Raw genomic sequence first — 22919 nt, forward strand, 5'->3', positions numbered from 1 at the left:
CCGAACCATGTCTAACAAAGTTCGATTTCTCCTTTCAGATACCAATCTGGAGGAGTCCACTGGGAGACTATACCCTTTTCTTTGAGATAATCCAGAAACTCTCCATTCAAGTATTCACCACCTCGATCTGATCGAAGAGTTATAATACCATTTTTGGTTTGTTTCTCCACTTCATACTTATACTCTTTGAACTTTTCAAAGGCATCAGACTTGTGTTTCATCAAACACATATCCGAATCTAGATCTATCATCTATGAAAGTAATGAAGTATGAAAATCCACCCATGGCTGCCGTAGACATTGGTCCACATACATCTGTGTGTACCAATCCTAGCAAATCTGCAGCCCTCTCTCCATGTCCACTAAATGGAGACTGCAGTGCCACAATGAAGTGAGATTTTCATCATCCCTTTTCTTTTATTAGTTTGTTCAATCTGAAGTAAATTATGTCACATACATACAGACCATTATTTAAAATACCACGTCAATAAAGAATATTATCTCTAAGGATAGAACATTCATTATTCTTAATAATAAAATGAAAAACCATCCAAATCCAACATAGGAATAGAAACAATATTCCGTACAATCGAGGAAACAAAATAACAATTATTTAAAACAATAGTCTTGCCCGTAGGCATATGTAAATGAAATGATTCTACATCTTTAGTAGCAACTCTTGCTCCATTTCTCATCAGTAGAATCACCTCATCTTCCTCAAGAGTCCTACTTCTCCTTAGTCCCTGCAACAAATTGCAGATATGAGAACCACAGGCGGTATCTAATACCCAAGTAGAAATTTGATTTAATGACATATTCACTTCTATCATGAACATACCTGAATCAGAAGCGGTAGTCTCACTACCCTTCTTCTTCTTCAATTCTGCAAGGTAAACCTTGCAGTTCCTCTTCCAGTGCCCCACCTTGTTACATTGAAATCAAACAACTTTGCTCTTGGGGTCTTCAGCTTTTGGTAGAACCGGCTTTTCTTCACCTACTTTCTTCTTCTTGGAAGGGTTCCTTTTCCTTTTCTTAGGATTGGAACCTTCACCAATTAGAAGAATAGAACTCTTCTTAGGGGGGAAATTCGATTCCGCAGTCTTCAACATGTTGTGGAGTTCAGCCAGGCTGACATCCAACTTATTCATGTGAAAGTTCACAACAAACTGCGAGAACGAACTCGGAAGCGATTGCAAGACCAAGTCTTGGATCAGCTCCCCATACATGGCAAAACCAAGTTGTCCAAGACGTTCAATCAAATTGATCATCTTAAGTACATGGTCATTCACGGATGATCCCTCAGACATCCTACAACCGAATAGCTCCTTCGATATCTCATATCGAGTTGTCCTCCCTGCCACATCATACAACTCTTGTAGATGCATGAGGATAGTATGAGCATCCATATGCTCATGTTGCTTCTGTAGCTTAATGTTCATGGAAGCTAGCATGATGCATTGAGCAACATTTGCATCATCTACCCACTTATGATACACAACATGTTCATCATTATGTGCATCACTAGCAGGTTCAGTAGGCTTAGGTGAGTTAATCACGTATTCCAGCTTCTCAACCCTGAGAACAATTCTCAAGTTTCGAAGCCAGTCAGCAAAATTAGGACCAGTCAACTTGTGAGCATCTAGTATACTCCGGAGTGATAGTGCAGAAGATATAACGAATATAGTAAATCTGTAAATGATAAACACATAACAACACTTAGCAAATATTCAATTTTATTTCAAAACACTATATGAATCGGGTCTTTATTCATAAGTGGCTCCCACTAGTTTATATAATTTATTCAACCCCCTATGTGAAAAATAAGCATTCATAATGCTAGTGGGAATAGGGATCCTACATTCCATCACACAACCTCGACTGTGGCACGAACCGCCATGTAATATTCAATAGGCAGACAACTCTTGTCAATTACATCTTATGTTATTCCCTAATCAAACTTTAGCCTCTTGAATACTTGAGTCACGGTTGTGGCACGACAAACTCAATATTCTAAGTCAAGTCTAACCCAACATTCCGTACAATTGAATCAGTCTCCAACGGCCCACGGCTGTGGCACGTAACGACCTTTAGATTTTAATTCAATGTACACATCTCTATGTAATAGACAAGTATTTCTTATTTCAAAATCAAAGCCCTCGGCTGTAGCACGAAACGACAATGATTTAAAAATAAGAACCACTTTCTATCATGTTGGAAGGCTATGACCGACACAAGCCCGTTGTGTCATTGGCCAATTACTACTTGATATTATTTAATTTTAGAGGGATTATATTACGTTACAATCATAATCATATTATAAAGAGATTCTTCCTTTTAAATTAAATATTTCAAATCAATAATCGATAATCAGATGATTCCCAGATCGGGTGGAGCATTGTCAAGAGGCGTCACTTAATAACCCTTTCTTACAGATAGAAATCTGTTGTTGACAGAATTATCCTTTCTCTCAAAATTGAAAATTCATATTTAATTACGTGTTTCATAAACACAAGAATCTCATGATTGTATTCATAATATTATTGTCAAGGCAAGAAACGATTCCTATTCTAGATTTTCTAGAGCACGCCTTATATTGATTTAAGTTAACCTAAATCTATCATCGCATGGTAAATATAGGCATATATCTCATACATAAAATTAAATAAACAAGTAAATGTAAAGTGCAATAAAGTAAATGTGTTTGGTTATGGCCTCATCCTATGTGATCTTTATCAAGCTCGTGATAAAGATCAAGGTCAATCTAATATGGTGATGGAAATAAATACAACTACTTATTACATAAGTCTTCTTGTATGCCTCGTCTTCTTCTTTGTATCACCTCCATTGGATAGCATTCTTAAGTCTTCAATTACATTATATGATTGAAAGTAAAATTAATCTAATGAACTTACAAGAATAACTCGAGTTACATTCGAGATTTATGATTACAAAGATTGAAAACCAAAACCATTACATTAAGGTCGAAAGGCCATAACCATCCACCATGCTCATACAACACATAAAATCATGTTAAAACACATAATCTGATCTTAACATATCATATTATCCATGATCTAATCATAAAAAGAAAATATGACAAAAATCAGAAAAATCAGAATCAAATCAGAAAAACAAGAATCACTGTTTACGGGCAATATATGACGTCAAACGCCTTACAGAAGAGTCGTTGATAGCTTTAGCTATCAGTTTTGTTCAAACGCTCGTTTACCTATGGAATAGGGTATTTGTTTGCGTAAATCGGACACCAGACCCAGATTTCAGCAAATCTGCAGCAGCCAATTCAAAATTCGTATCTAATATGATTCTCATAATTAGAACAAACATAAATCATGTATATATCAGTATATATACATATTACATAATCATCTTATGATTATACAACTCACATTAATATCATATATTCAAAACCATACATATATAAGCATATTATATCAACATCAAATCATGGCGAATCACGTACATGCTCATATATCGAAAACAGTTAAACACATAAACGAATTAAAAAGTTTTCGCAAGTAGCTCTGATGCCATTGAAGGGTTTTTAGCACATAAATGCAGCGAAAACGTAAATTTAATCTTAAAAAACCGAAACCCTCCGCAGGATCCATGCGAAAAAATAATATTTAATTCGTAGTACAGTATGTTTACCTTAAGAAGCTTTACGTTAATGGAAAAATGGAGGTCTTTAATAGCGATCCAAGAATGATGAACGGAGATCCTTAGCAGCTTCTCCTCAAGTGTGAAACACTCCACCGATATCCACCAAGAAAACGATGTAATGAATGAGGAGGAGATGGAGAGAATTAGGGTTTTGTAAATCTTTTTGGTAGAGGCAAAAATATGGTCTATAATAGTATATTTATAAGCAAAATTTTCAGCTGAAAATTTTCCCATAAAATATTATTATTATTAACCCTTTATTATTCTCATTAATAATTAAAACACCTTTTAATTATTAATCCTTTTTCTAAACACTTTAGAAATAATTCTCTCTCTTGATTTAATTTCCAAAAATTAAATTCTTAATTAATAATATAAAGAACCTTTTCTTAATAAATTTATAATCAATTAAATCTCATTTAATCAATTATTAAATTTTCTAATTAATTATTTATTTCATAAATAAATAATTATCAGCCATTATTAATTAATTCCTCCAGCATTAAATCATTCTCTTTTATGGTGTGACCCTGTAGGTTCAATATTAAGCCGGTAGTAGAAATAAATAATAATAAAACTATTTTATCATTATTTATATAAATTCTCTAATTCATTAAATATGATTAATTAATTAATCATATTTATTCTACATCGTGAGGGATACTTCTCAGCATATCGCGACAATCCGGATAATACGAATTCACTGCTTAGAATACCAAGAACCTATTCAGTGAGTAGTTACCGTACAATTAATTCCTTCTACCCTGCAATGTCACGATTAAATACAAGGCATGTAACTTGTATCAAGCCTATCTTATTTAATCACTTGCTTTCCCATTCACTATGCTTAGTTCTATTTAATGTAAATTAGAAACTCCTTTCTAATTTCATTCACTTTGGCCAGAGATTCCTGAACTAACATAAGTGGATCAGCATTGAACATTCTCTTCCTACACTGGAAGGGGTAGATCCTTTATTGATCATACACTATCTTCGTGTACAAATTCCTATACCCAGTAGAGCCCTTATAATTGTCCCTTGAGACTAAGAACTAAACCAAAGCATAGTTCAGTGTACACAAGATGACTATGATGACCTCAATTCTAAGGATACTTGTACAACTATCACTAGGTGAACAATTGTTGACACGTGAGTGAACTCCATCAGTTATTCAGCTGTGTGAGTCATTTTCAGTGAACTTATTCTATAATAAGCACCTACATACTAGCTATAGTGTCACCACACAAATGTCTATAAGAACAGACATCCTTCATAATGAAGCAAGCATAGTATGTACCGATCTTTGCGGATTATTAATTACCAGTTAGTAATCCTACGACCAGGAACTATTTAAGTTTAGAGTTATCATCTTTTAGGTCTCATTATTATGATCTCATCACAATCCATAAAAAGCTTTACTCTAAACTGTGGTATATATTATTTAAACATTTAAATAGATAGAGCCCATAATAAAAAGTTCGGCTTTAAAAGATACTCGTGACCGGGCAAAAAATACTATATATCACCTTATATAAAAAATACTATATATCACCTTATATAAACAAGTCTTTTATTAATATCAATGAAATCAAAACAGATTACATAAAAGTTATTCCTAAATCCTCATACATGATTGGACTTAGGACATATCTCTTTCAACACCTCCACTGTCGCCAATTCAAGCTGAAGAAACTGCTCAAGACAAAGTGCCTACACCTTCTATGTCTCCTATTCACTCTCCAGTACATGCTGATAATCCAGGTATAAGTGCTGAAATAGATATTCACAACTTGAATGTGCCTGAGGTTCTGTACTTGGAAGCTCCTAACATTTCTCAACACACTCCACCAGCAACTCCACTGCTAGATGCTGATGTCAATGCAGATGAATCTTCTATTGCTTCACATACAGTAATTCTATTATAAGATGCTGATACTGAAGATTCTGCAAGTTCTGTTACAGTAAATGCTGACAATACTGGTGAAGCTGCTACAAATGAAAATGCTGATGCAGCTGGTCTTTCAGGACATGCACCTCTACAAACAGTTAATAAAGTTGATTTGATTAAAAAGTTTGTGAGAGAGGATGCACCAGTACCTTGGAGTGAAACTAACAGAGGAAGGGAATGGATCAAGGAGTGGAACAAAGTTGATTTTGTTCCTACTGCAAATATTCTTGCTGAGCACCTGGCTAAAGCTGATGAGATGCTAATGAATGATGACTTCAAAGCACAGCTCAGAGTTACTGTATTGAGTACCAGGAACCTTCAAGGTCAACACTCAATCACTCAAGCCAAGGTGAACAAAATTTAAGAAACACTGATTCATCAAGACATGAACTTTAAACTAGATAAGAACAGATTTTTCAAGCCTGCTTTTAACAGAGTTGAGGCTATTGAGAAAGCTTAGGAGAAACAGCAAGCTCAGATTGCTGAAGTACTAAAGAATCAAGCTTCTCAACAAGTTTAACTAAATGAAATTCAATCTTCAGTGGAATTACTTCTCTCTCTCTCCTATTACATGATGATGCCAAAAAGGGGGAGAACGTGATTAAGTCCAAATGCTCTACTTATTTAGCACTGAAGAAAAAGGATGATGGAAATGATGACCAGGGAAACTCTGAAAAGGGTAGAGGTCATGGTCAAGGCAAAGGCTCTTCATCTAGAAAAGCAGGAACTTCTACACAGAGATTAAATTCTGATGCTGATAGAAGAATAAGTTCTGATAAGCAAGTTCTGACTAAGCCTGATGTTCTGATACAGGGTGAAAGTCAAGAATCACAGAAGTTTAAGCAGACAATGAAGTTCAAGGGGAAGGAAACAACAGTCTACTATCAAGACCCCAAGTTACAGAAGCTGGATAAAAAAATTTCAAAAAGACTATTTCTCAAAGACAATCCAAAGCCAAATCACAAGTAGAGGTAGTTCCTAGGTTCAAGGGCAAAGCTAAAGTTGATGAACCTGTAAAGATATATATATATGCCAACTATGGATCTGGAAGCAAAATCTGATGAAGATACTAGTCTGATTTTGAAAAAGAAGAATATTCAAACAACCTCTGACAGAGCTCATGTTGTTCAAGATCAGGTGTTAGTAAATTCTGATATTATAATGAAGCAAGCAACCTCTGACAGAGCTCAAGTTGTCTTGACATCAGAAGAAAAGGAAACCTTTGACATTGCTCATGTTAAACCTTCAAAAATTCTACTACCTGGGTTTACTAAAGCTCAATAAACTACTCAATCTTTGAAGACTACATCAAGTGGTTTTAAAGCAAGAGTTATTCGAGGGAAGGAAGCTAGAGATAAAACAGGACTGGGTAATGCTGATGAGAGAAGAGTAAACAATTCTACCTTAGATCCTACATCTCTTTCTGAACTAGGAGTAGGGACAACTCCAGAAAGACTAAATCAATTGGAGTCTGTACAAATGGTCTACTACTCTATATTAAAAAAAGATATCATGCTATACTTCATGACAGATGGAAGGGTATTCCAGATAAGAAATGATGATATTCGTTTGAAGTACTTTGAAGAATTGCAACATGTGCTATTTCTACTTTAAGTAAAGAACAGATCAACAGATGGTGCTTCCAGTTACTTAAAATCTAATATTCAAAGGCAGAATAAACTTTACTATGTAAAGTCTGACAGGCCATACTATCCTAAGTACAGAGCTCACAATGGAGAACTAGTTGAGATGAAGCCTAATACTGCTAAAATCACTACATTTTTGGGTATTAAGGGACTGGAATTTAATCTGGAGTCTGACAAAGCTTATCTAATTAGATTGGATCAGGATATAAGGAAAGCAAGGATTAATGATCTCAGGGCTGCTATCTTTCAGACAGGAGAAGATACAGTTGAACTTAAAGATGTAAAAAGGAGGATGCAGAATGAACTTGAATATGTTGAGAGGAGTTTGTTAAAGAACTATCTCAGAACAACTCCTGACATTAGAGAGATCACACACTGAAGCCAAATCAAGAACTACAACTGTTAAATTCTGAAGGATATACAGGTTAAAGCTGATATCAGACTTTAAGGATGGTAAAAGCTCTAAAGACTGTGAGTTGTAGTTATTTAATCAAATTCTCATATGCATTTGTACTTAATATTTTTGACATCATCAAATATCTATTGAACTTGTATATTATGCTAATTTACAAGTTGGGGGAGATTGTTAGATATATTTGTGATGTCATGTCTAATAATGATTTGTGTTTAGTTTTCAGATCTTGACTAACAGGACAAATCAGGACTTAACTGGAAATCAGTACTTATACTGAAGTCAGAACTTAAGATATCAGAACTTAAGTTATCAGAACGTAAGATATCAGAAGATATTCATCAGGAGATAATATCAGGACTTAAGAAGACTTTCAGATAAGGAAGGCGGCTGATTGAAGGAAAGAAGTTTAAGACAAACATAAGAAAGGATATGCATGGAGAAGAATTCTATGAAGAATAGAAGACTTGGAGGAAAAGATAACTAATTGATATATTTTAGGATGCAGACTTATATTCGATATCAATTAGAAGATTATCTTGTAACTGTGTGGTATATAAACACAGCATAGGGTTTACACTAGAAGTTTTATCTTAATCGAGAATAATATTCATTGTAACCCTAGCAGCTCTCGTGATATTTGTTCATCACTGGGAGAGAACGGTTACATTGTAATACTGTTTTATTAATAAGATTATTATGTGTTTTATACTTGTGTTCTTAATTCGATTTGATTGTAGTATACACTGTATTCAACCCCCTTCTACAGTGTGTGTGACCTAACATATAACTTATACATCGCGCTATTCAATAGCGTAAATATAATCTACGATATATGAATCGTAAACTCAATCATTATCAATACGTAAAAACTCGTATTTCACTATCATGGCAAACATGGAATTTCTACAAAAGACAGTAAAATAATCTTCACAACACAACAGTATATGGAGTCGGGTTCGTAAACTTTCCTGGGTATTTCGAGGTGGAGGGCGCTCTAGAATTCGTCCGAAAATCTAAAATCAAGAACATTATTTTTCCATTAGATTTTAATCGTATTTATCGTCACTTGGTAAATACGCAATACTTATAATTAGTTTACACGACTCAGTTTACTCTCACCATCTTAATAAAGTACGAGTACTCGTTAACTTCTCTTTTTTTTATGATTCTTTATGTCCATTAATCTCTTTTACTTTTGCCACTCGGCTCCACTCGCGATTCTTAAGAATTTCTACTCGCGCGATCTCGGCTCCGACATTGTTATAAAATTAAAAAATCCATATATTTTTTTCCAATTAATATACTCCATTTCTTACTCTCTTTAAATATTTCATAATTTTTAATACTTTTAAGTCGATCATTTATACTTCCAAAAATCGTAATTCGTAGTAGTTTTTATCGCGTAAATTGTTTTCACTAAAACGGACCTAACTTTTAAACCGTAAATCAAAATCAAGCGATTCAAGCACCTAAACGATCCTTACAATAAGATCTATTATTTTCAATTCTCACTTTTCAAGAAATCACAGTTTATAATTTATGTACTTCTGCATAAAACTTAAAGTTACGATTCGACCATTTTTATCGATGTTACGCTTATGATTCGAGTTTCGTTTCGCTCTAAACTACTAATCACTAACCAACAATCATCATATCATCATCTTAATACTTAATCCTATCAATAACATCAAATTCTTGAGGCCACAACATCAACTTTAGCATCTAACTAACTATCATTTAAGAAATCAACATAACAATTATCAAAACTATGTTTATAGACAAGATCCATACTTTTCTTAAAACTTAAACCTTAAACAAAGTTTGAATAAATATTTATACATTTATTGGTAGCTTGGTAGGTTCTCTTATTGATGTATGATGCTTGGTGAGGCTTGGGTGTGCTTAAGAATCCTAGATCTTTCCATGAAAATCAAGAAATCAAGAAAAGTCACTATTTTGCACTATTCATCATCACTTTCATGAATTTATTTAACCATCCAAACTTTAATGAAATGATATGAAAGATACATTAGTTTCATATTGAGAAAGCTTTGGAATTAATTATAGCATTTATCCATGGCTAGATCTTGAGGTTTGAGTTTTGGTTTCTTATTTTCATCAAAATAGCCGAATGACTTCAAGGGAGAGGGAGGGAGGGAGGGAGGGAGAGAGAGAGAGAGAGAGAGAGAAATTTTCTTTGTTGCTTGCTTGGTTGGGTAATTTTAGAAAAGTGTGGTGGATTTGTGATATATTTAGATATGCAAATCTTAGTACATATCTTCTAGCATGGCAATTTTCAAAGCCTAAACTATAGCCAAGTACTACAAATACATGCTTGGTTACTATTCAACTTAGTTATGTTACTATGCTTCTTGGTTGATCACTATTTGATTACTAATTCTTGGTTGCATTATTACTAATTGTTTTGCATGGCTTTTTATGGGAAGTTGCATGGGCTTGATACGTTTATTTGTTCGCTTACGTATTCGTTTGGTCGCTTATTCATTTTCGTGATAAATCTTCGTAATCGATTCGCGGGGAAATCCTTTTCTTATAAGTCCTTTATGCTTCGAAACCTTGCACTTGGGTTTTAATTTGTAGATATCTAGATTCGTGATTGTAATGTGACTCTCGTATTCCTTGATGGTTCGTAAAATAAGGTCTTTTTTTTTACAAAGTTCATTTTCTTCGAAAACTAATGGCTTTCACATACACTCATTTGGTAAGTATAATCATACTATCGATTCAAAAACTAAATTTTCCATGCATAACATAGTGTGGGATAAAAAAAATCTCGATCGTCAGGGTTATTATTCATCGAATGTTTTACAAAGTCCCAAAAATTTGGGTTATTATATTTTCGAAGATCAAGTACTTGTTCGAATCTGATTTAGAATCTTTATTCTCTTTTCTTTTGAGAACTTTCTTTATAAAATATCTTGTTTAGAGTTTGAGATGAAGTGGAAAAATTAAGTACAAGGCTCAAATAAAAGAACTCAAATAAGTAGTTAAAAATTATCACTTTTGAAAAACGGTCGGAAAAGTTTGCCGAAAACATTCGCTGGAGGTTCGGCCGAATTTTGGCCCTTAGATTGAACTTGGGCAGCCCTTTGGAGGCCGAAAAGTGGTAGTGGATGAGCGCACTTGGTGGGAGAAAGCTTGTTTGGGTGAATCTAAGCTTGTATATCAAAAATCTTGTATATATGATAATATATCTAAAAGAGAGAAGGTTTTTGAGAAGAAGTATGTGTTTAGAAATTTAAGAGACATGAAGAGAGTATACTTCTTAAAAATCCCAGCAATTTTATGGCTCTTAGCTTAATGAAAATGGGTTAGGGGTGGGGGTTTATTTATAGGAGAAGTTAGATACTTTGAATGGTGGAGATTAAAAGAGAATGTAAGAAGAATGATGGAAGTGGCATGGAGTATTGACATGGTGTGCGAGTTGTGATTCTTTTCCACTTGGCATATGAAACAAACAAGTTTTGAAGCTTTAAAAACTCGGCTGAATTTATTTAATATTATTTTTTCTTTTAATCATTATTTAATTGCTTAATTACGCATTAAGCACCATTGAATATGACCACCTTAAAAATTCATAAATAAATACCATAAAAATATGATAAATATCTAAATATTATAAAATGATGCCCCAGAGAATATGGTCAATTGTAACTAGGTCAGACGTGATCAATTGTCGGACCAGTTTCCTCGATTGTTGTGCCTGAACAAAAATTCTCGAAATGTTACAAAATTTTTACCATTTAAAATACTATTTGAATGATTCATACCAAATTCAAGTCATTCTTGCACGTGAAAGTATTTTATCTATATTTAAAACGAGTGTGTCAGCTTTCACGTCCAAGTAAAATATCATTGGTCTTGAAATTAAATATATGAATCTTTTGATCAAAATTTTGAGTTAAATATATACTTAAAATATATTTCCTAATATATAAAATATATTTGGATGGTAGAAAATATTTTTGAGTATTTTTGAATAGTTTTCTCCGAGTAATGCTAATTTTACAAAATGAGAGAAAATGACGTCAAGTATACATGGAATGGGTTATAGAAATGGATATTAATATTCCAATCATAAATAATAATAAACTTTGAATAAAAAATCTTTTAATGGATGTAAAAATATATTTAGAGTTGAGAGTAAAATATTTTCGATGTAGCACGAGACCTCTAGAGAATATTTCTGAAATATCCCTTTTTCGAGTTTGTTACTTTACTGATGTTGCAACATAGATCTTAAAAATACCATGTTTTGATATTTATTCTTTAATCATATTGCCTTAGAGACATGTTCCATAAAAGATATAATTTTGATTATTCTGAATACTGGAATATCTATTTTATATTTATATCTATTTTATAAATATATATATGAAAATAATTTTGCTAGTTTGACCATTTGACTCTGATTTGGATCATTATATTCATGTACTGATGAAGAGGATCTAAGTGTATTTAATTTTTATATTTAATCGTACAAATACCAAAATTAATAATATATCGAAGATATCCTTTCATAAGTTTTTTCATGGCTTGCTTGTTTTAAGTTTGAATTTTTCACCTTCCCGACAGAAAAAAGGTCTGAATTTTTTTACTGCCATATTCATAAATGATGCGGTGTTCTAAAAAGCGTATTAAACGACCGCTTAAATGCCTTTTAAGCGGAATCGTAATACAAAGCATTTCGATTTTATATAAGTCGGATGATCAATCGTTTTAAAAATTAAACGGTCTTGAAACGAATTAAATGGTTATTAAGCGATTTTAAGAAAAATTTATGTTTATATTCTCGATATTTTGTTTTTTTTTCATAATTTCAGTGTTATACATATTATTATTATATTTAAAAGTTTAAATAAATATTATTTATCCGCTTATAAACCCGCTTAAAATTTCGCTTAAGCGTCCTCTTAATCGCTAAAAAATCTCCCTGCAGCTTAAGACCGATTTGCGCTTTTTAGAATACTGAAATTATGTGCGTATATGACATTCCAATTTCTTATTACATTTGTATTTGAAGAATGGAACAGCTGCTTGATAACAAGATACAGAGAGTGGGCAAATTTATTTGCAGAATATTTAAGAAATTAAGTGAACATCAATGTTGCTTAAACAATGCATCAGCATCGGAGAATACTTCCTAATTGCATATCCAGTTTAAATTGGCTCTTAATTTAAAATTCGAGAAAGATGAATTTTTTTTGATCCAAAAATCTCTTGTCGGCTTATGAATGTCATGAAATCACGAATTCTCTTCACTCTTTCACACTTTTAAGAAATTTATTCGCACTTTAATTAATCCATCTATAATATATTATAATTGACGAAATATTAAAAATTTAATTGTTATTTGATCTGTACTTGCTGAATTTACTTAATTCCCCATATTTAATTATTCATGTTATTTTCAACTACAATACATACCTTTTTACTCAAAATTAACATTAAAATCAATAATTCTAAGCTATATTGAAGTCAAATTCTTTTATTAATTTAATCAATTAATTAAGGTCCTTTACAAAACTAATTTGCACCAATTTTTTCTGACCGGAGTCGCCTACGGCTCCGACATAATTACACTAAACAAAATCTTTCCGAGCATTGCATTCGAACAACGAGGTACGCGTGCATCGATCAAAACTCCGAGTTCGTGATTCTCCAATTTTATCAACGTCTTATTCGTTAATCATCGTTATTATCCATTTCAGAGTTAACATTGAAAATTTTGGTTGACGAGTTGGTCGGTGGGTCAGCCAATTCTGTTTTAATTAACATTGAAGTCAACTTACTCTACCAATAATAATTAAATTATCGTTATGGTAAATAGATTATTTTAGAATTTAATTAAATAAAAATTAAATTATTTGAACAAGTTGACTTCAATCAATTATCAATTATAATGATATAAATCTCAAAAAATTTAAAGTAAACTAAATATAGTAAGTTGGATTAAGTTGGTATAACGTGACTCAGACCATAAAAAAATACGACTAATTCAGTTACAAAAATAAAATAATTGAATTGGGCTAACTATCCTCTTGGTTATATGGGTTGGCCTGCAAAGGTTGACTCAGTTGGTTAAAGAGAGGATAACTATCCTCTTGGTTACAGGTTTGAATCCCACGGGAGGAAAATTTATAATTATGTCTCATGAGTCAGAGCATGTCGTTTAAATGCGGTTTATCTTCGTTCACGTGGTTTGTAGGTTATTGCGTGAGTCCGTGGGGTTTGTCCAGGGCGCACCCGAAGGGTAGCGGCTGCGGGTCCATACAAAAAAAAATAAAAATAACATATACTATTCATCAAACTTTAGAAATATTATAGAATTAACTAAAATAAAATTTAAATCAAAATATAATTCGACTAACTAAAACAAAATTATATATACTATTTATCCGGGTTAAAAAAAAATTATCCTATTAATCCGGATTTTAAAAAATAAAATAAAAATAAAAAATATTTAAGTGGATATGGTCGGTGTAATGAACCTCGGGTTAATATACAGTAAAATAAATTATTGATCTAAGATAAAACAAAATTAATGTTAAACTAAGTATAATTCGAATAAAAAACAAACTCCGCATCAAACGGGTTTTAATCTAGTATTATATATAATATTTTCATCATCTTTTTTAAAGAGTGAAAATAAGAAATACGATAGGAGACATGGAGATGAACTCATATTAAGTCACTAAAAATAAATATTTTATATTATATTTAGAGAAGATATTATATTTAAAGAAGAAATTATGAGTCATTCAACAACTTCATCTCTTTTGGTTTCAAATTTTAAACTTAAAAAATATCTTTAAAAGATCGATAATAATTCATTGATTTTAAAAAAAATCGTTGATTTTAATTATTCGTGAATTTGACAGAGTTAATAGAAAAATCTTGTAGAGTCTTGCTGATTTTCTGAAATTTTCCAGAAATCCTTTAAATTTCATGTATTTTAAAGAAATTTTAAAAAATTAAAAATGAAGTGGCAAATCCATCAAAATTCACAACTTTTTCAAACAAAAAAAATGCACGTAATTTTGAATACCATCAGATTTTGATGGATTTCTAAAAATTCAAACTAAATGCCATCAGATTTCAATATATTTTTTAAATCTAAATTGAATACACTCATATTTTAAAAGATTTTTTTTAATCTCTATTGAATACTCTCGCATTTAAAGGATTTTCTTGAATCCAAAAATTGAAATCCAAAATATCTTTTGATCGGATACACCCCTCTTATTTCGGTGGCATTAAATTTTAGTGAAATTATATTGAACTTTTAATGCACTCCCTTAATTCGTGGGTTAATTAGTTAGTAAAGTTATTCATAAATTAATCATTGTGCAAGTTATTCGGTGTATTTATTCATATTTTATATGATTATTAGTAATCAATATATTTTAAAAGATTTTCATTAATTTTAATTGTTCGCGGATTTTGATGGAGTTGATACAAAAAATTTGTAGAGTTTTGAAGTAGAGTTTTTCAGGAATCTATCAAAATCTAACGCATTTAGGAGATAATTAAAAATATTAAAAATGTACAAGTAAATCCATCAAAATCCATCATTTTTTCAAATAAAAAAAAATCGTGGACTTTTGAGTACTGTCGGCTTTTGATAAATTTTTTAAAATCCAAATTGAATAACACCAAATTTTGATTGACTTTTTAAAATCTAACTCAAGTTTTAGAAGACTTTTGTCGATCCTTATTAAATACCATCAGATTTTAAAAGATTATTCAAATCCAAACTGGATATTCATTATTTTTGAAATCCATCAAAATCATTCAAAATTTCAATTAAATACACCCCTATATTTTAAGAATAAAGAAAGAGCGCAGTTACCCCAGAAGTATATAAATAAACGTCCTTGAAGTTGTATTATCCTTAATCTTAAGATGGAGGATAGCGTTACCATTTCTCTTAGTTCATGCACTCATCAAACAGATGGCAACACTACATTGTTCATTCCACCGGCAATTCAAGACGGTGGTCGACGATCATTGAAGTTTGTTTCTGGGTTAAACAAATTATTGGCTCTGATAATAGTATTTTTGTTTTCAAACGGTTATTGCAGGGCAGTTGTGAAAGCTACGGCATCGCAACCGCCTGGGGTGTCCGAAGGGGTGTCAATGAAGTCATTCCGGGGAACGAGGCCCCTAGTTGATTTTGCATGGAACTCCACCATGTTGGCATGGCAGAGAACTGCATTTCATTTTCAACCACCCAAGAATTGGATGAATGGTACCTAGTATAATCTTTACTATTATTATGCATTCTATATGAATTAGTTGTTACATGTTATAGAGAACTTGCTTTTGATTTTTTGACAAGTAAATTAGTTGTTACAGAAAACTAATTAACCAATGTTTGAAGGTAATCCATTGATGTTGAACCATTATTGTTGATTTTGGCTGATTTTAATTGAGTTGTTAAATAAATCTTGTATAGTCTCACTACAAGAAAAAAGTCAATAGACATCGTTTTTTGACCGATGTCTATGCTGTTTCACAACCGATGTTGATGTCGGTGATGTCTATTCTAGACATCGGTGGATAACCGATGTCTATACTCGATTAGACATCGATTTTAGTTAAAAAACAGATGTCTATGTGTTGATTATTTACATAAAATGCTATAAATAAATTATTTAATAACTAAATTACACCTAATTAAACACATCATAAGCTATGTTTTTTGTCACAAAAACATCGATTTTAGTGAAAAATACTGATGTCTATGTGATGATTTTTTCAAAAAATGCTATAACAAAATTATTGAATAACTAAATTACACCTATTAAAATATATTAAACATATATTGAGCTATGTTTAATTATAACCGATGTCTACAAAGACATCACAAAAATACGGGGTGATGTCAATACTTTTTTTAACATCAGTGCCAAAGTTAACCGACGTCTAATGTGTGATGTCTATTGATATTATTCTTGTGGTTGTGGTGTCTTACGGGTTTGAGTAGTGATTTATACACATTCATCAAAATCTCTTGGATTTCACTAAAATTACTGAAAATATAAATACACTAACAAATCCATCAAAATCTACAATTTTATAACATTTAAAAAATCCATAAATTTTTAAATACCATCATATTTTAATGAATTTTTTAAAATTTAAATTAAATACCACCAGATTTTAATGACTTTTTAAAATCTAAATTGAATACCCTAGATTTAAAAAAAAAAATTCACTTGTGGATTTTAAATAAATTTTTAAAATCCAATTTGAATAACGTAGATTTTCAAAATTAAAAAAAAATCTTTAAAACCACAATTGAATACACACGGTTTAATGTTGCTCATGCATCTTTTTAATTGTTGTTTCCATGTTTTGCATGCACTGGATTTGGACGATTGTTCTGTCTATTTATGGCGCCAATAAATCTGCTCTTCATTACTTTGATCAGATCCTGACAGTAAGTTGCCCAACTCCCATTTGTCCTCATAATCATATAGTTGTCCCTTTTCACTTTTGGTTCAGATAAGAATCCAGCGAATTTTCGTGTAATTGTATATTTATTAATGGTTTCTAGATGTTTTTTTGGCAGGTCCATTATTTTACAAAGGATGGTACCATTTGTTCTATCAGTACAACCCTGATGGTGCAAATTGGGGACCAAAAATTGTTTGGGGCCATGCTGCATCAAGGGACTTGATCCACTGGGATGATCTTCCGGTTGCCATGGCCACTGATCAATGGTACGATTTTAACGGTGTCTGGACAGGGTCCGCTACCATGCTGCCTAATGGTCAAATAATGGTGTTGTATACTGGATCAACCAATGAATCAGTGCAAGTGCAGAATCTAGCATATCCCGCTAATTTATCTGATCCCCTCCTTACTAAATGGGTTAAGTATCCCAATAATCCGGTTCTAAAACCACCTCCTGGTATCGGTTCTAAGGATTTCCGTGACCCGACAACTGCATGGCTAACACCTGAGGGAAAGTGGCGTTTTCTAGTTGGCTCAAAGCTTAATACAACCGGCATTTCATTGGTTTATAATACGGCAGATTTTAAAAATATTACACTTTTAGACGGGTTGTTACATGAGGTTCAGGGTACTGGTATGTGGGAATGTGTAGACTTTTACCCGGTTCCAAAACCTGGAGAAAATGGGGTGCACAATTCATTTGATGAGCATGGAGTGAAATATGTTATGAAGGCTAGTCTTGATGATGATAGAATTGATTATTATGCACTTGGAACTTATGATCCGGTTAAGGGTACTTGGGTTCCGGATAATCCAAAATTAGATGTTGGTATCGGATTGAGGTATGATTATGGTATATATTATGCTTCAAAAACATTTTACGATTCAAACAAGAATAGAAGAGTCTTGTGGAGTTGGATTAAAGAAACTGATAGTAACAGTAGCGACATTCAAAAGGATTGGGCATCCGTTCAGGTAAATTGTTTCCTGTTTTTGTATTATGTTTAAACTTTTTTGTTTGATCTTTTTGTAACCTGAGCGTGAGTTGTTAAATGAGTTGTTTTTAGATTTATGCAATCAAGCATTTTTGTTTACATCTCAATTAAGCAGTACCTGAAGTTGATGGTGCTATGCTCAACAGGGCATTCCAAGGACAGTATTGTTTGATGATAAAACTGGTGGCAATTTACTTCAATGGCCTGTTGAAGAGGTAAACGAACTAAGATCAAGTAATAGGAGTTTTGAAAATGTGGAACTTAATGCTGGTTCAGTTGTGCCACTTCAAATTGGCTCAACAAGTCAGGTTTGTACAATTTATGATTTTGGCATATGAGAGATAAAACAACACATTCAGATTGATAATGTATATGTCATATTGCAGTTAGATATTACAGCTGAATTTGAGATTGATAAGGAAAGCTTGGAGAGAGTACAGAAAACAAATGAGGTGTATAATTGTAATAGCAGTATGGGAGCTGCTGGACGTGGCGCATTAGGACCATTTGGTTTGCTGGTTCTTGCTTATGAAGATCTTTCTGAGCAAACACCTATATATTTTTACATTGTTAAAGGGTCGGATGGAAATCTCCATACCTTCTTCTGTGCTGATCTTTCGAGGTGTGCTTAATAAGATGTTTATTTATTAATAAGGCGTCGATTAGATGTCAACACGAAAAACTATGGTTTAAATCCTGTTCATACACATATAATATCTGCAATTTTAACCATGAATATTTGTAGGTCTTCCAAGGCAACTGATGTCGACAAGGAAATCTATGGCAGCACAGTTCCGGTACTCACAGGTGAAAAACTGACAGTCAGGATTCTGGTAAGTTCTATGTTCTCGGAACAACTTATCTTCTTTTGGTCTATGCTGCCAAGTTAGACAATGTATGATATTAACTTGGATTAAAATTGATACGAATTCTCAGGTGGATCATTCTATTGTGGAGAGCTTTTCTCAGGGAGGGAGGACATGTATCACCTCCAGGGTTTATCCAACGAAAGCTTTCGACGATAATGCTAAGATTTTCTTGTTTAATAATGCCAGTGAAGCTAGAATCACTGCTTCCCTTAATATTTGGCAGATGAACAGCACTGCTTCAAGTTAAAGGCATTTCCATTTGTAACTCATTTTATTCTTTTTATCAAAATGAAAATATTATTCTGTTCCATTTTCATGAGCAAGTCATCTACGTTTTACATCAATATACAATTTATAATGAAAGAATGAAGAGTGTTGGATCAAAATATAGGGTAAATAACACAATCCAAATAACGAAAAGGTACGGAATAAATGGTCTACACACCATTGCACAGTGGTCTCGCGAATCTGGTGTATCACAGCAGAGTCCGGAGACAATGGGCACCAGAGACAATTAGGGGTAATTTGAACCAAGTCGACTCCAACTCAATTTCAAATTCAAAAGTATTTGAGCTCCATAAGGATTTCGAGTCGGTCGAAGTTTTTCACGATTTTAACTCCGAACCGGCTTGTTTGATTCGGACTTGACTTAAATTCTGCTCAAAGTTGACTTGATTTTAGTCTAGCTCAACTATATATACAATATAATTCAATGGATTAGACCTGATAATGTTGGGTTAAGCTTTTCTCAATTCATACAAGTATTTAAATATTTCGAAAAACTCGAAAACTCGTTAAGAAACTCGAACTCAACTAAATTTATGTAAGCCGGGTCCAAACATTATTTGTAGGCTCCAAAAAAATTAAGGAAAATACTAGAGTACAAAATGAGTTATCAAAATAATTATAAAATGTCACATATCAAATTTTGATTGAAAAAATATAAACGGACCCGATATTCACACTAACAATATCAATAAAATTATTACATACTAGCACATTACTCATTTAATGTCATTTTGAAACAATTATTTGTAACTACCTCCACCATTACTCAAATTTTAAACTCCAACTTGAAAAGACAAGTTATTGATTTCCAACGTTTTTACCGAAAAGTTTTCGTTAGGTATCAAAAGAACAAAGTAGTCGGCTAGAAATTAGTCAAAAATTAAACGACACTGACATAGTTTCTATCTTTAAGCTGATATTAGAACCGCATCTCCAGTAATATGCATCATTTTTTTCCAACATATTTGCTTCCTACAATTATGATATGCAGGGGAGGAACTCGGGGACCGAAGGGAGCCCCGGTCTCTATCAACTGCGGAATAACCCTAAAATTTTAATATAAAATTTTAAAATTTACTATCAAAAAATTTTTTGGTCCCCCTAGATTTAAAAAAAAAATTGAAATTGAGAATTGATTATACAAAATTTTATTGATTTTGTTAATTATTTCATTCAAAATAATATTGATTAGATAGAAATCATGGAATTTGTTCATTAATCTTAATAATTAATAAATAAACATATAAGATAAACAAAAAAAAATATTTAAAACTAAAGTCTAAAAATGTATGGTGCTACTCGCTCGATTTTAATTGACGTTGTTGCTCAAGGGACAACTTTTTCTCAACAAGGTGATGCTTTAAGTGCTATTAAAATGTTAATGTCTTATGAATTTGTGTTTATTTTATATGTGGTTAAGGAGATAATGGTTATTACTGATCTACTTTGTCGAGCATTACAACAAAAGTCTCAAGATATTTTAAATGCCATGCATCTGGTTTCCACTACAAAGATGTTGATTCAAAAATTGAGAAGTGATGGTTGGGAGAGTCTCTTAGAAAATGTGAGATCACTTTGTGAACGACATACTATCTTGATTCCATATATGAATGCTCCCTATTTCGATGTGCTTAAATCTCTTCGTCGACAAGGAAAACAAAAGCAAATGGTGACAATGGAACATCATTACCGAGTAGAAATCTTTACAGCTGCCATAGATCAAGAATTACAGGAGCTCAACAATAAATTCAATGAACAAATGACGGAGCTTCTCATTTTAATTGCATCACTAAATCCTAGGGATGGTTACAGATCTTTCAACATAGAGAACATTTGCAAGTTAGCTGAAAAGTTTTATCCAGAAGATTTTTTGGGAGATGAAAAAATCCATCTATAGTGTGAACTACAACATTACGGGTTAGATGTTCCGGTTCATCCAGATTTAAAGAATCTGTCTACTCTTGGTGATTTATGTCATGGATTGGTAACCACAGGGAAAACTGACATGTATCAATTAGTTGATAGATTATTAAGGTTTGTCTTGACTCTTCCAGCATCTACTGCAACATCTGAACGAGCTTTTTCTGCTATGAAAATTGTGAAAACAAGTCTGGCAATCGAATGAAAGATGAATTTCTTAGGGATTATTTGATAGTGTATATTGAAAAGGAGATTGCGGAGATCATTTCTGCCGAGGAGATCATTGATTTTTTTTATTTGATCAAAGAAAGACGTGCATATCTCAAATAAATCGGTATATTTTCTATTTTTATTTATTTTGATCCTCATGTTAGATTCCTGGTTCCACCCCGATGATATGACGGTGAAATTTGGAATCCAACCACAAGCATTACTATATAATCACCAGTTTTGGTTTGATTGACTATGAAGTGTTTGTGCAAGGAGAAGTTAAGTAGAATTTTCTGGACTAATTCATTTAAATAGAGTCCAGTTATTGGAAACTGGTAATATAACGTGTACGTGACTGTGTGTTTGATGGAGAGCATAACGTGACAACCAATACATGCTGTATTTTGACATTGGTGTTGTGTGTTCAATGTTCATTCAATCATGCAAACATAGTAGTATAATTTAGTACTTGACAAAATTAATGTTAAGGTGCATAGAATCTTCTGGCATACATGTAAATTGTAAACTACCAACAACTCGAGTTTTTTAACAAGAAAAGATCGTGCCCTGCATTAGCTGACGGTGACTGCTCACTAACCACCTTCGGTGCTAGAATTATAAAATATTTATCGTTAATTTGGTGAGACTGGCTGTGGATTAAAGTAAATTTTTAACTTAACATTGTTACATTGTGTCTTTATAAAAAAAAACTTATAATTAAAAAAAAAAATAGTCTAGCCCAAGCTTCAGACTAGATTTACCCACTTGATTTCGTCTCTGCACCTTGTCATAGATTTTTACACAATTATTCATTAGCTTAAGTTAAAGACTTGAACATAATGAAAACGCATGTCTATCTCTTTAATGTCACCATCACCAAAATTGATCTGGTACATGCCTATTAAATAAGAAAGATGGTGAAATTTTAAGACGAGAATAAATTAACACAGCATTCTCGTTAGTAAAGTTGAAATTTACATAATTTAACCGACACCCAAGCGTTTTTGAAAATTAGTCGTATACTGTGAGATCAAATAGAAAGGTTAACTGTTAGTAGTATAGTATTTTGAATGTGCTTGAATGTCCTCCAGTCTTGAATGTTTAGTATAACGGAAGCGTAACTTTGAATTGTATGCGTAGTTTAATGTATTAGAAAAAACAAATCATTTAACAGTTAACCAAATGATTGATCAATTACAGCTAAGTTTAAGTTGCTGTTCTGAACATTCAAAAAAAGAAGATTATATTTTATTAAATGAGGGAAGAAATGCAGATATATGGCAGTGGAAGGCAGGCACATGGTGCGAGTATAAAATATACTAGTACATAGGCCAATTCAAGTTGGAATGGAAGGTGTTGGGATCCTTCGTTGGCTTCAAGCCACGTATTCAGATTGTTCCTACAAATAAATTAGTCGTTTTCTCTTTTCGATCCAATGAAATTTTAAGTTTGGGGCCACAATTTT

The 22919-nt window shown here is 32.5% G+C and overlaps 2 protein-coding genes across 2 annotated transcripts; both read left to right on the top strand.

Annotated features, from left to right (window-relative positions):
• Positions 1–17293: 17293 nt before the first annotated feature.
• LOC141667238 (acid beta-fructofuranosidase 2, vacuolar-like) lies at positions 17294–19346 on the top strand. Its single transcript, XM_074473646.1, has 5 exons — positions 17294–18147; positions 18314–18475; positions 18554–18789; positions 18913–19000; positions 19104–19346. Exons 1-5 carry the CDS (start codon positions 17422–17424, stop codon positions 19281–19283), a joined length of 1392 nt encoding a protein of 463 aa, XP_074329747.1. The 5' UTR covers positions 17294–17421; the 3' UTR covers positions 19284–19346.
• Positions 19347–20609: 1263 nt separating this feature from the next.
• On the top strand, positions 20610–21221 carry LOC141665381 (uncharacterized). The gene has a single exon (XM_074471368.1). It carries the CDS (start codon positions 20610–20612, stop codon positions 21219–21221), a length of 612 nt encoding a protein of 203 aa, XP_074327469.1.
• The last annotated feature ends 1698 nt before the right edge of the window (positions 21222–22919 follow it).

The sequence above is a fragment of the Apium graveolens genome, chromosome 6 (assembly GCF_009905375.1).
Source record: "Apium graveolens cultivar Ventura chromosome 6, ASM990537v1, whole genome shotgun sequence".
In the NCBI taxonomy this organism is placed as follows: Eukaryota; Viridiplantae; Streptophyta; class Magnoliopsida; order Apiales; family Apiaceae; genus Apium; species Apium graveolens.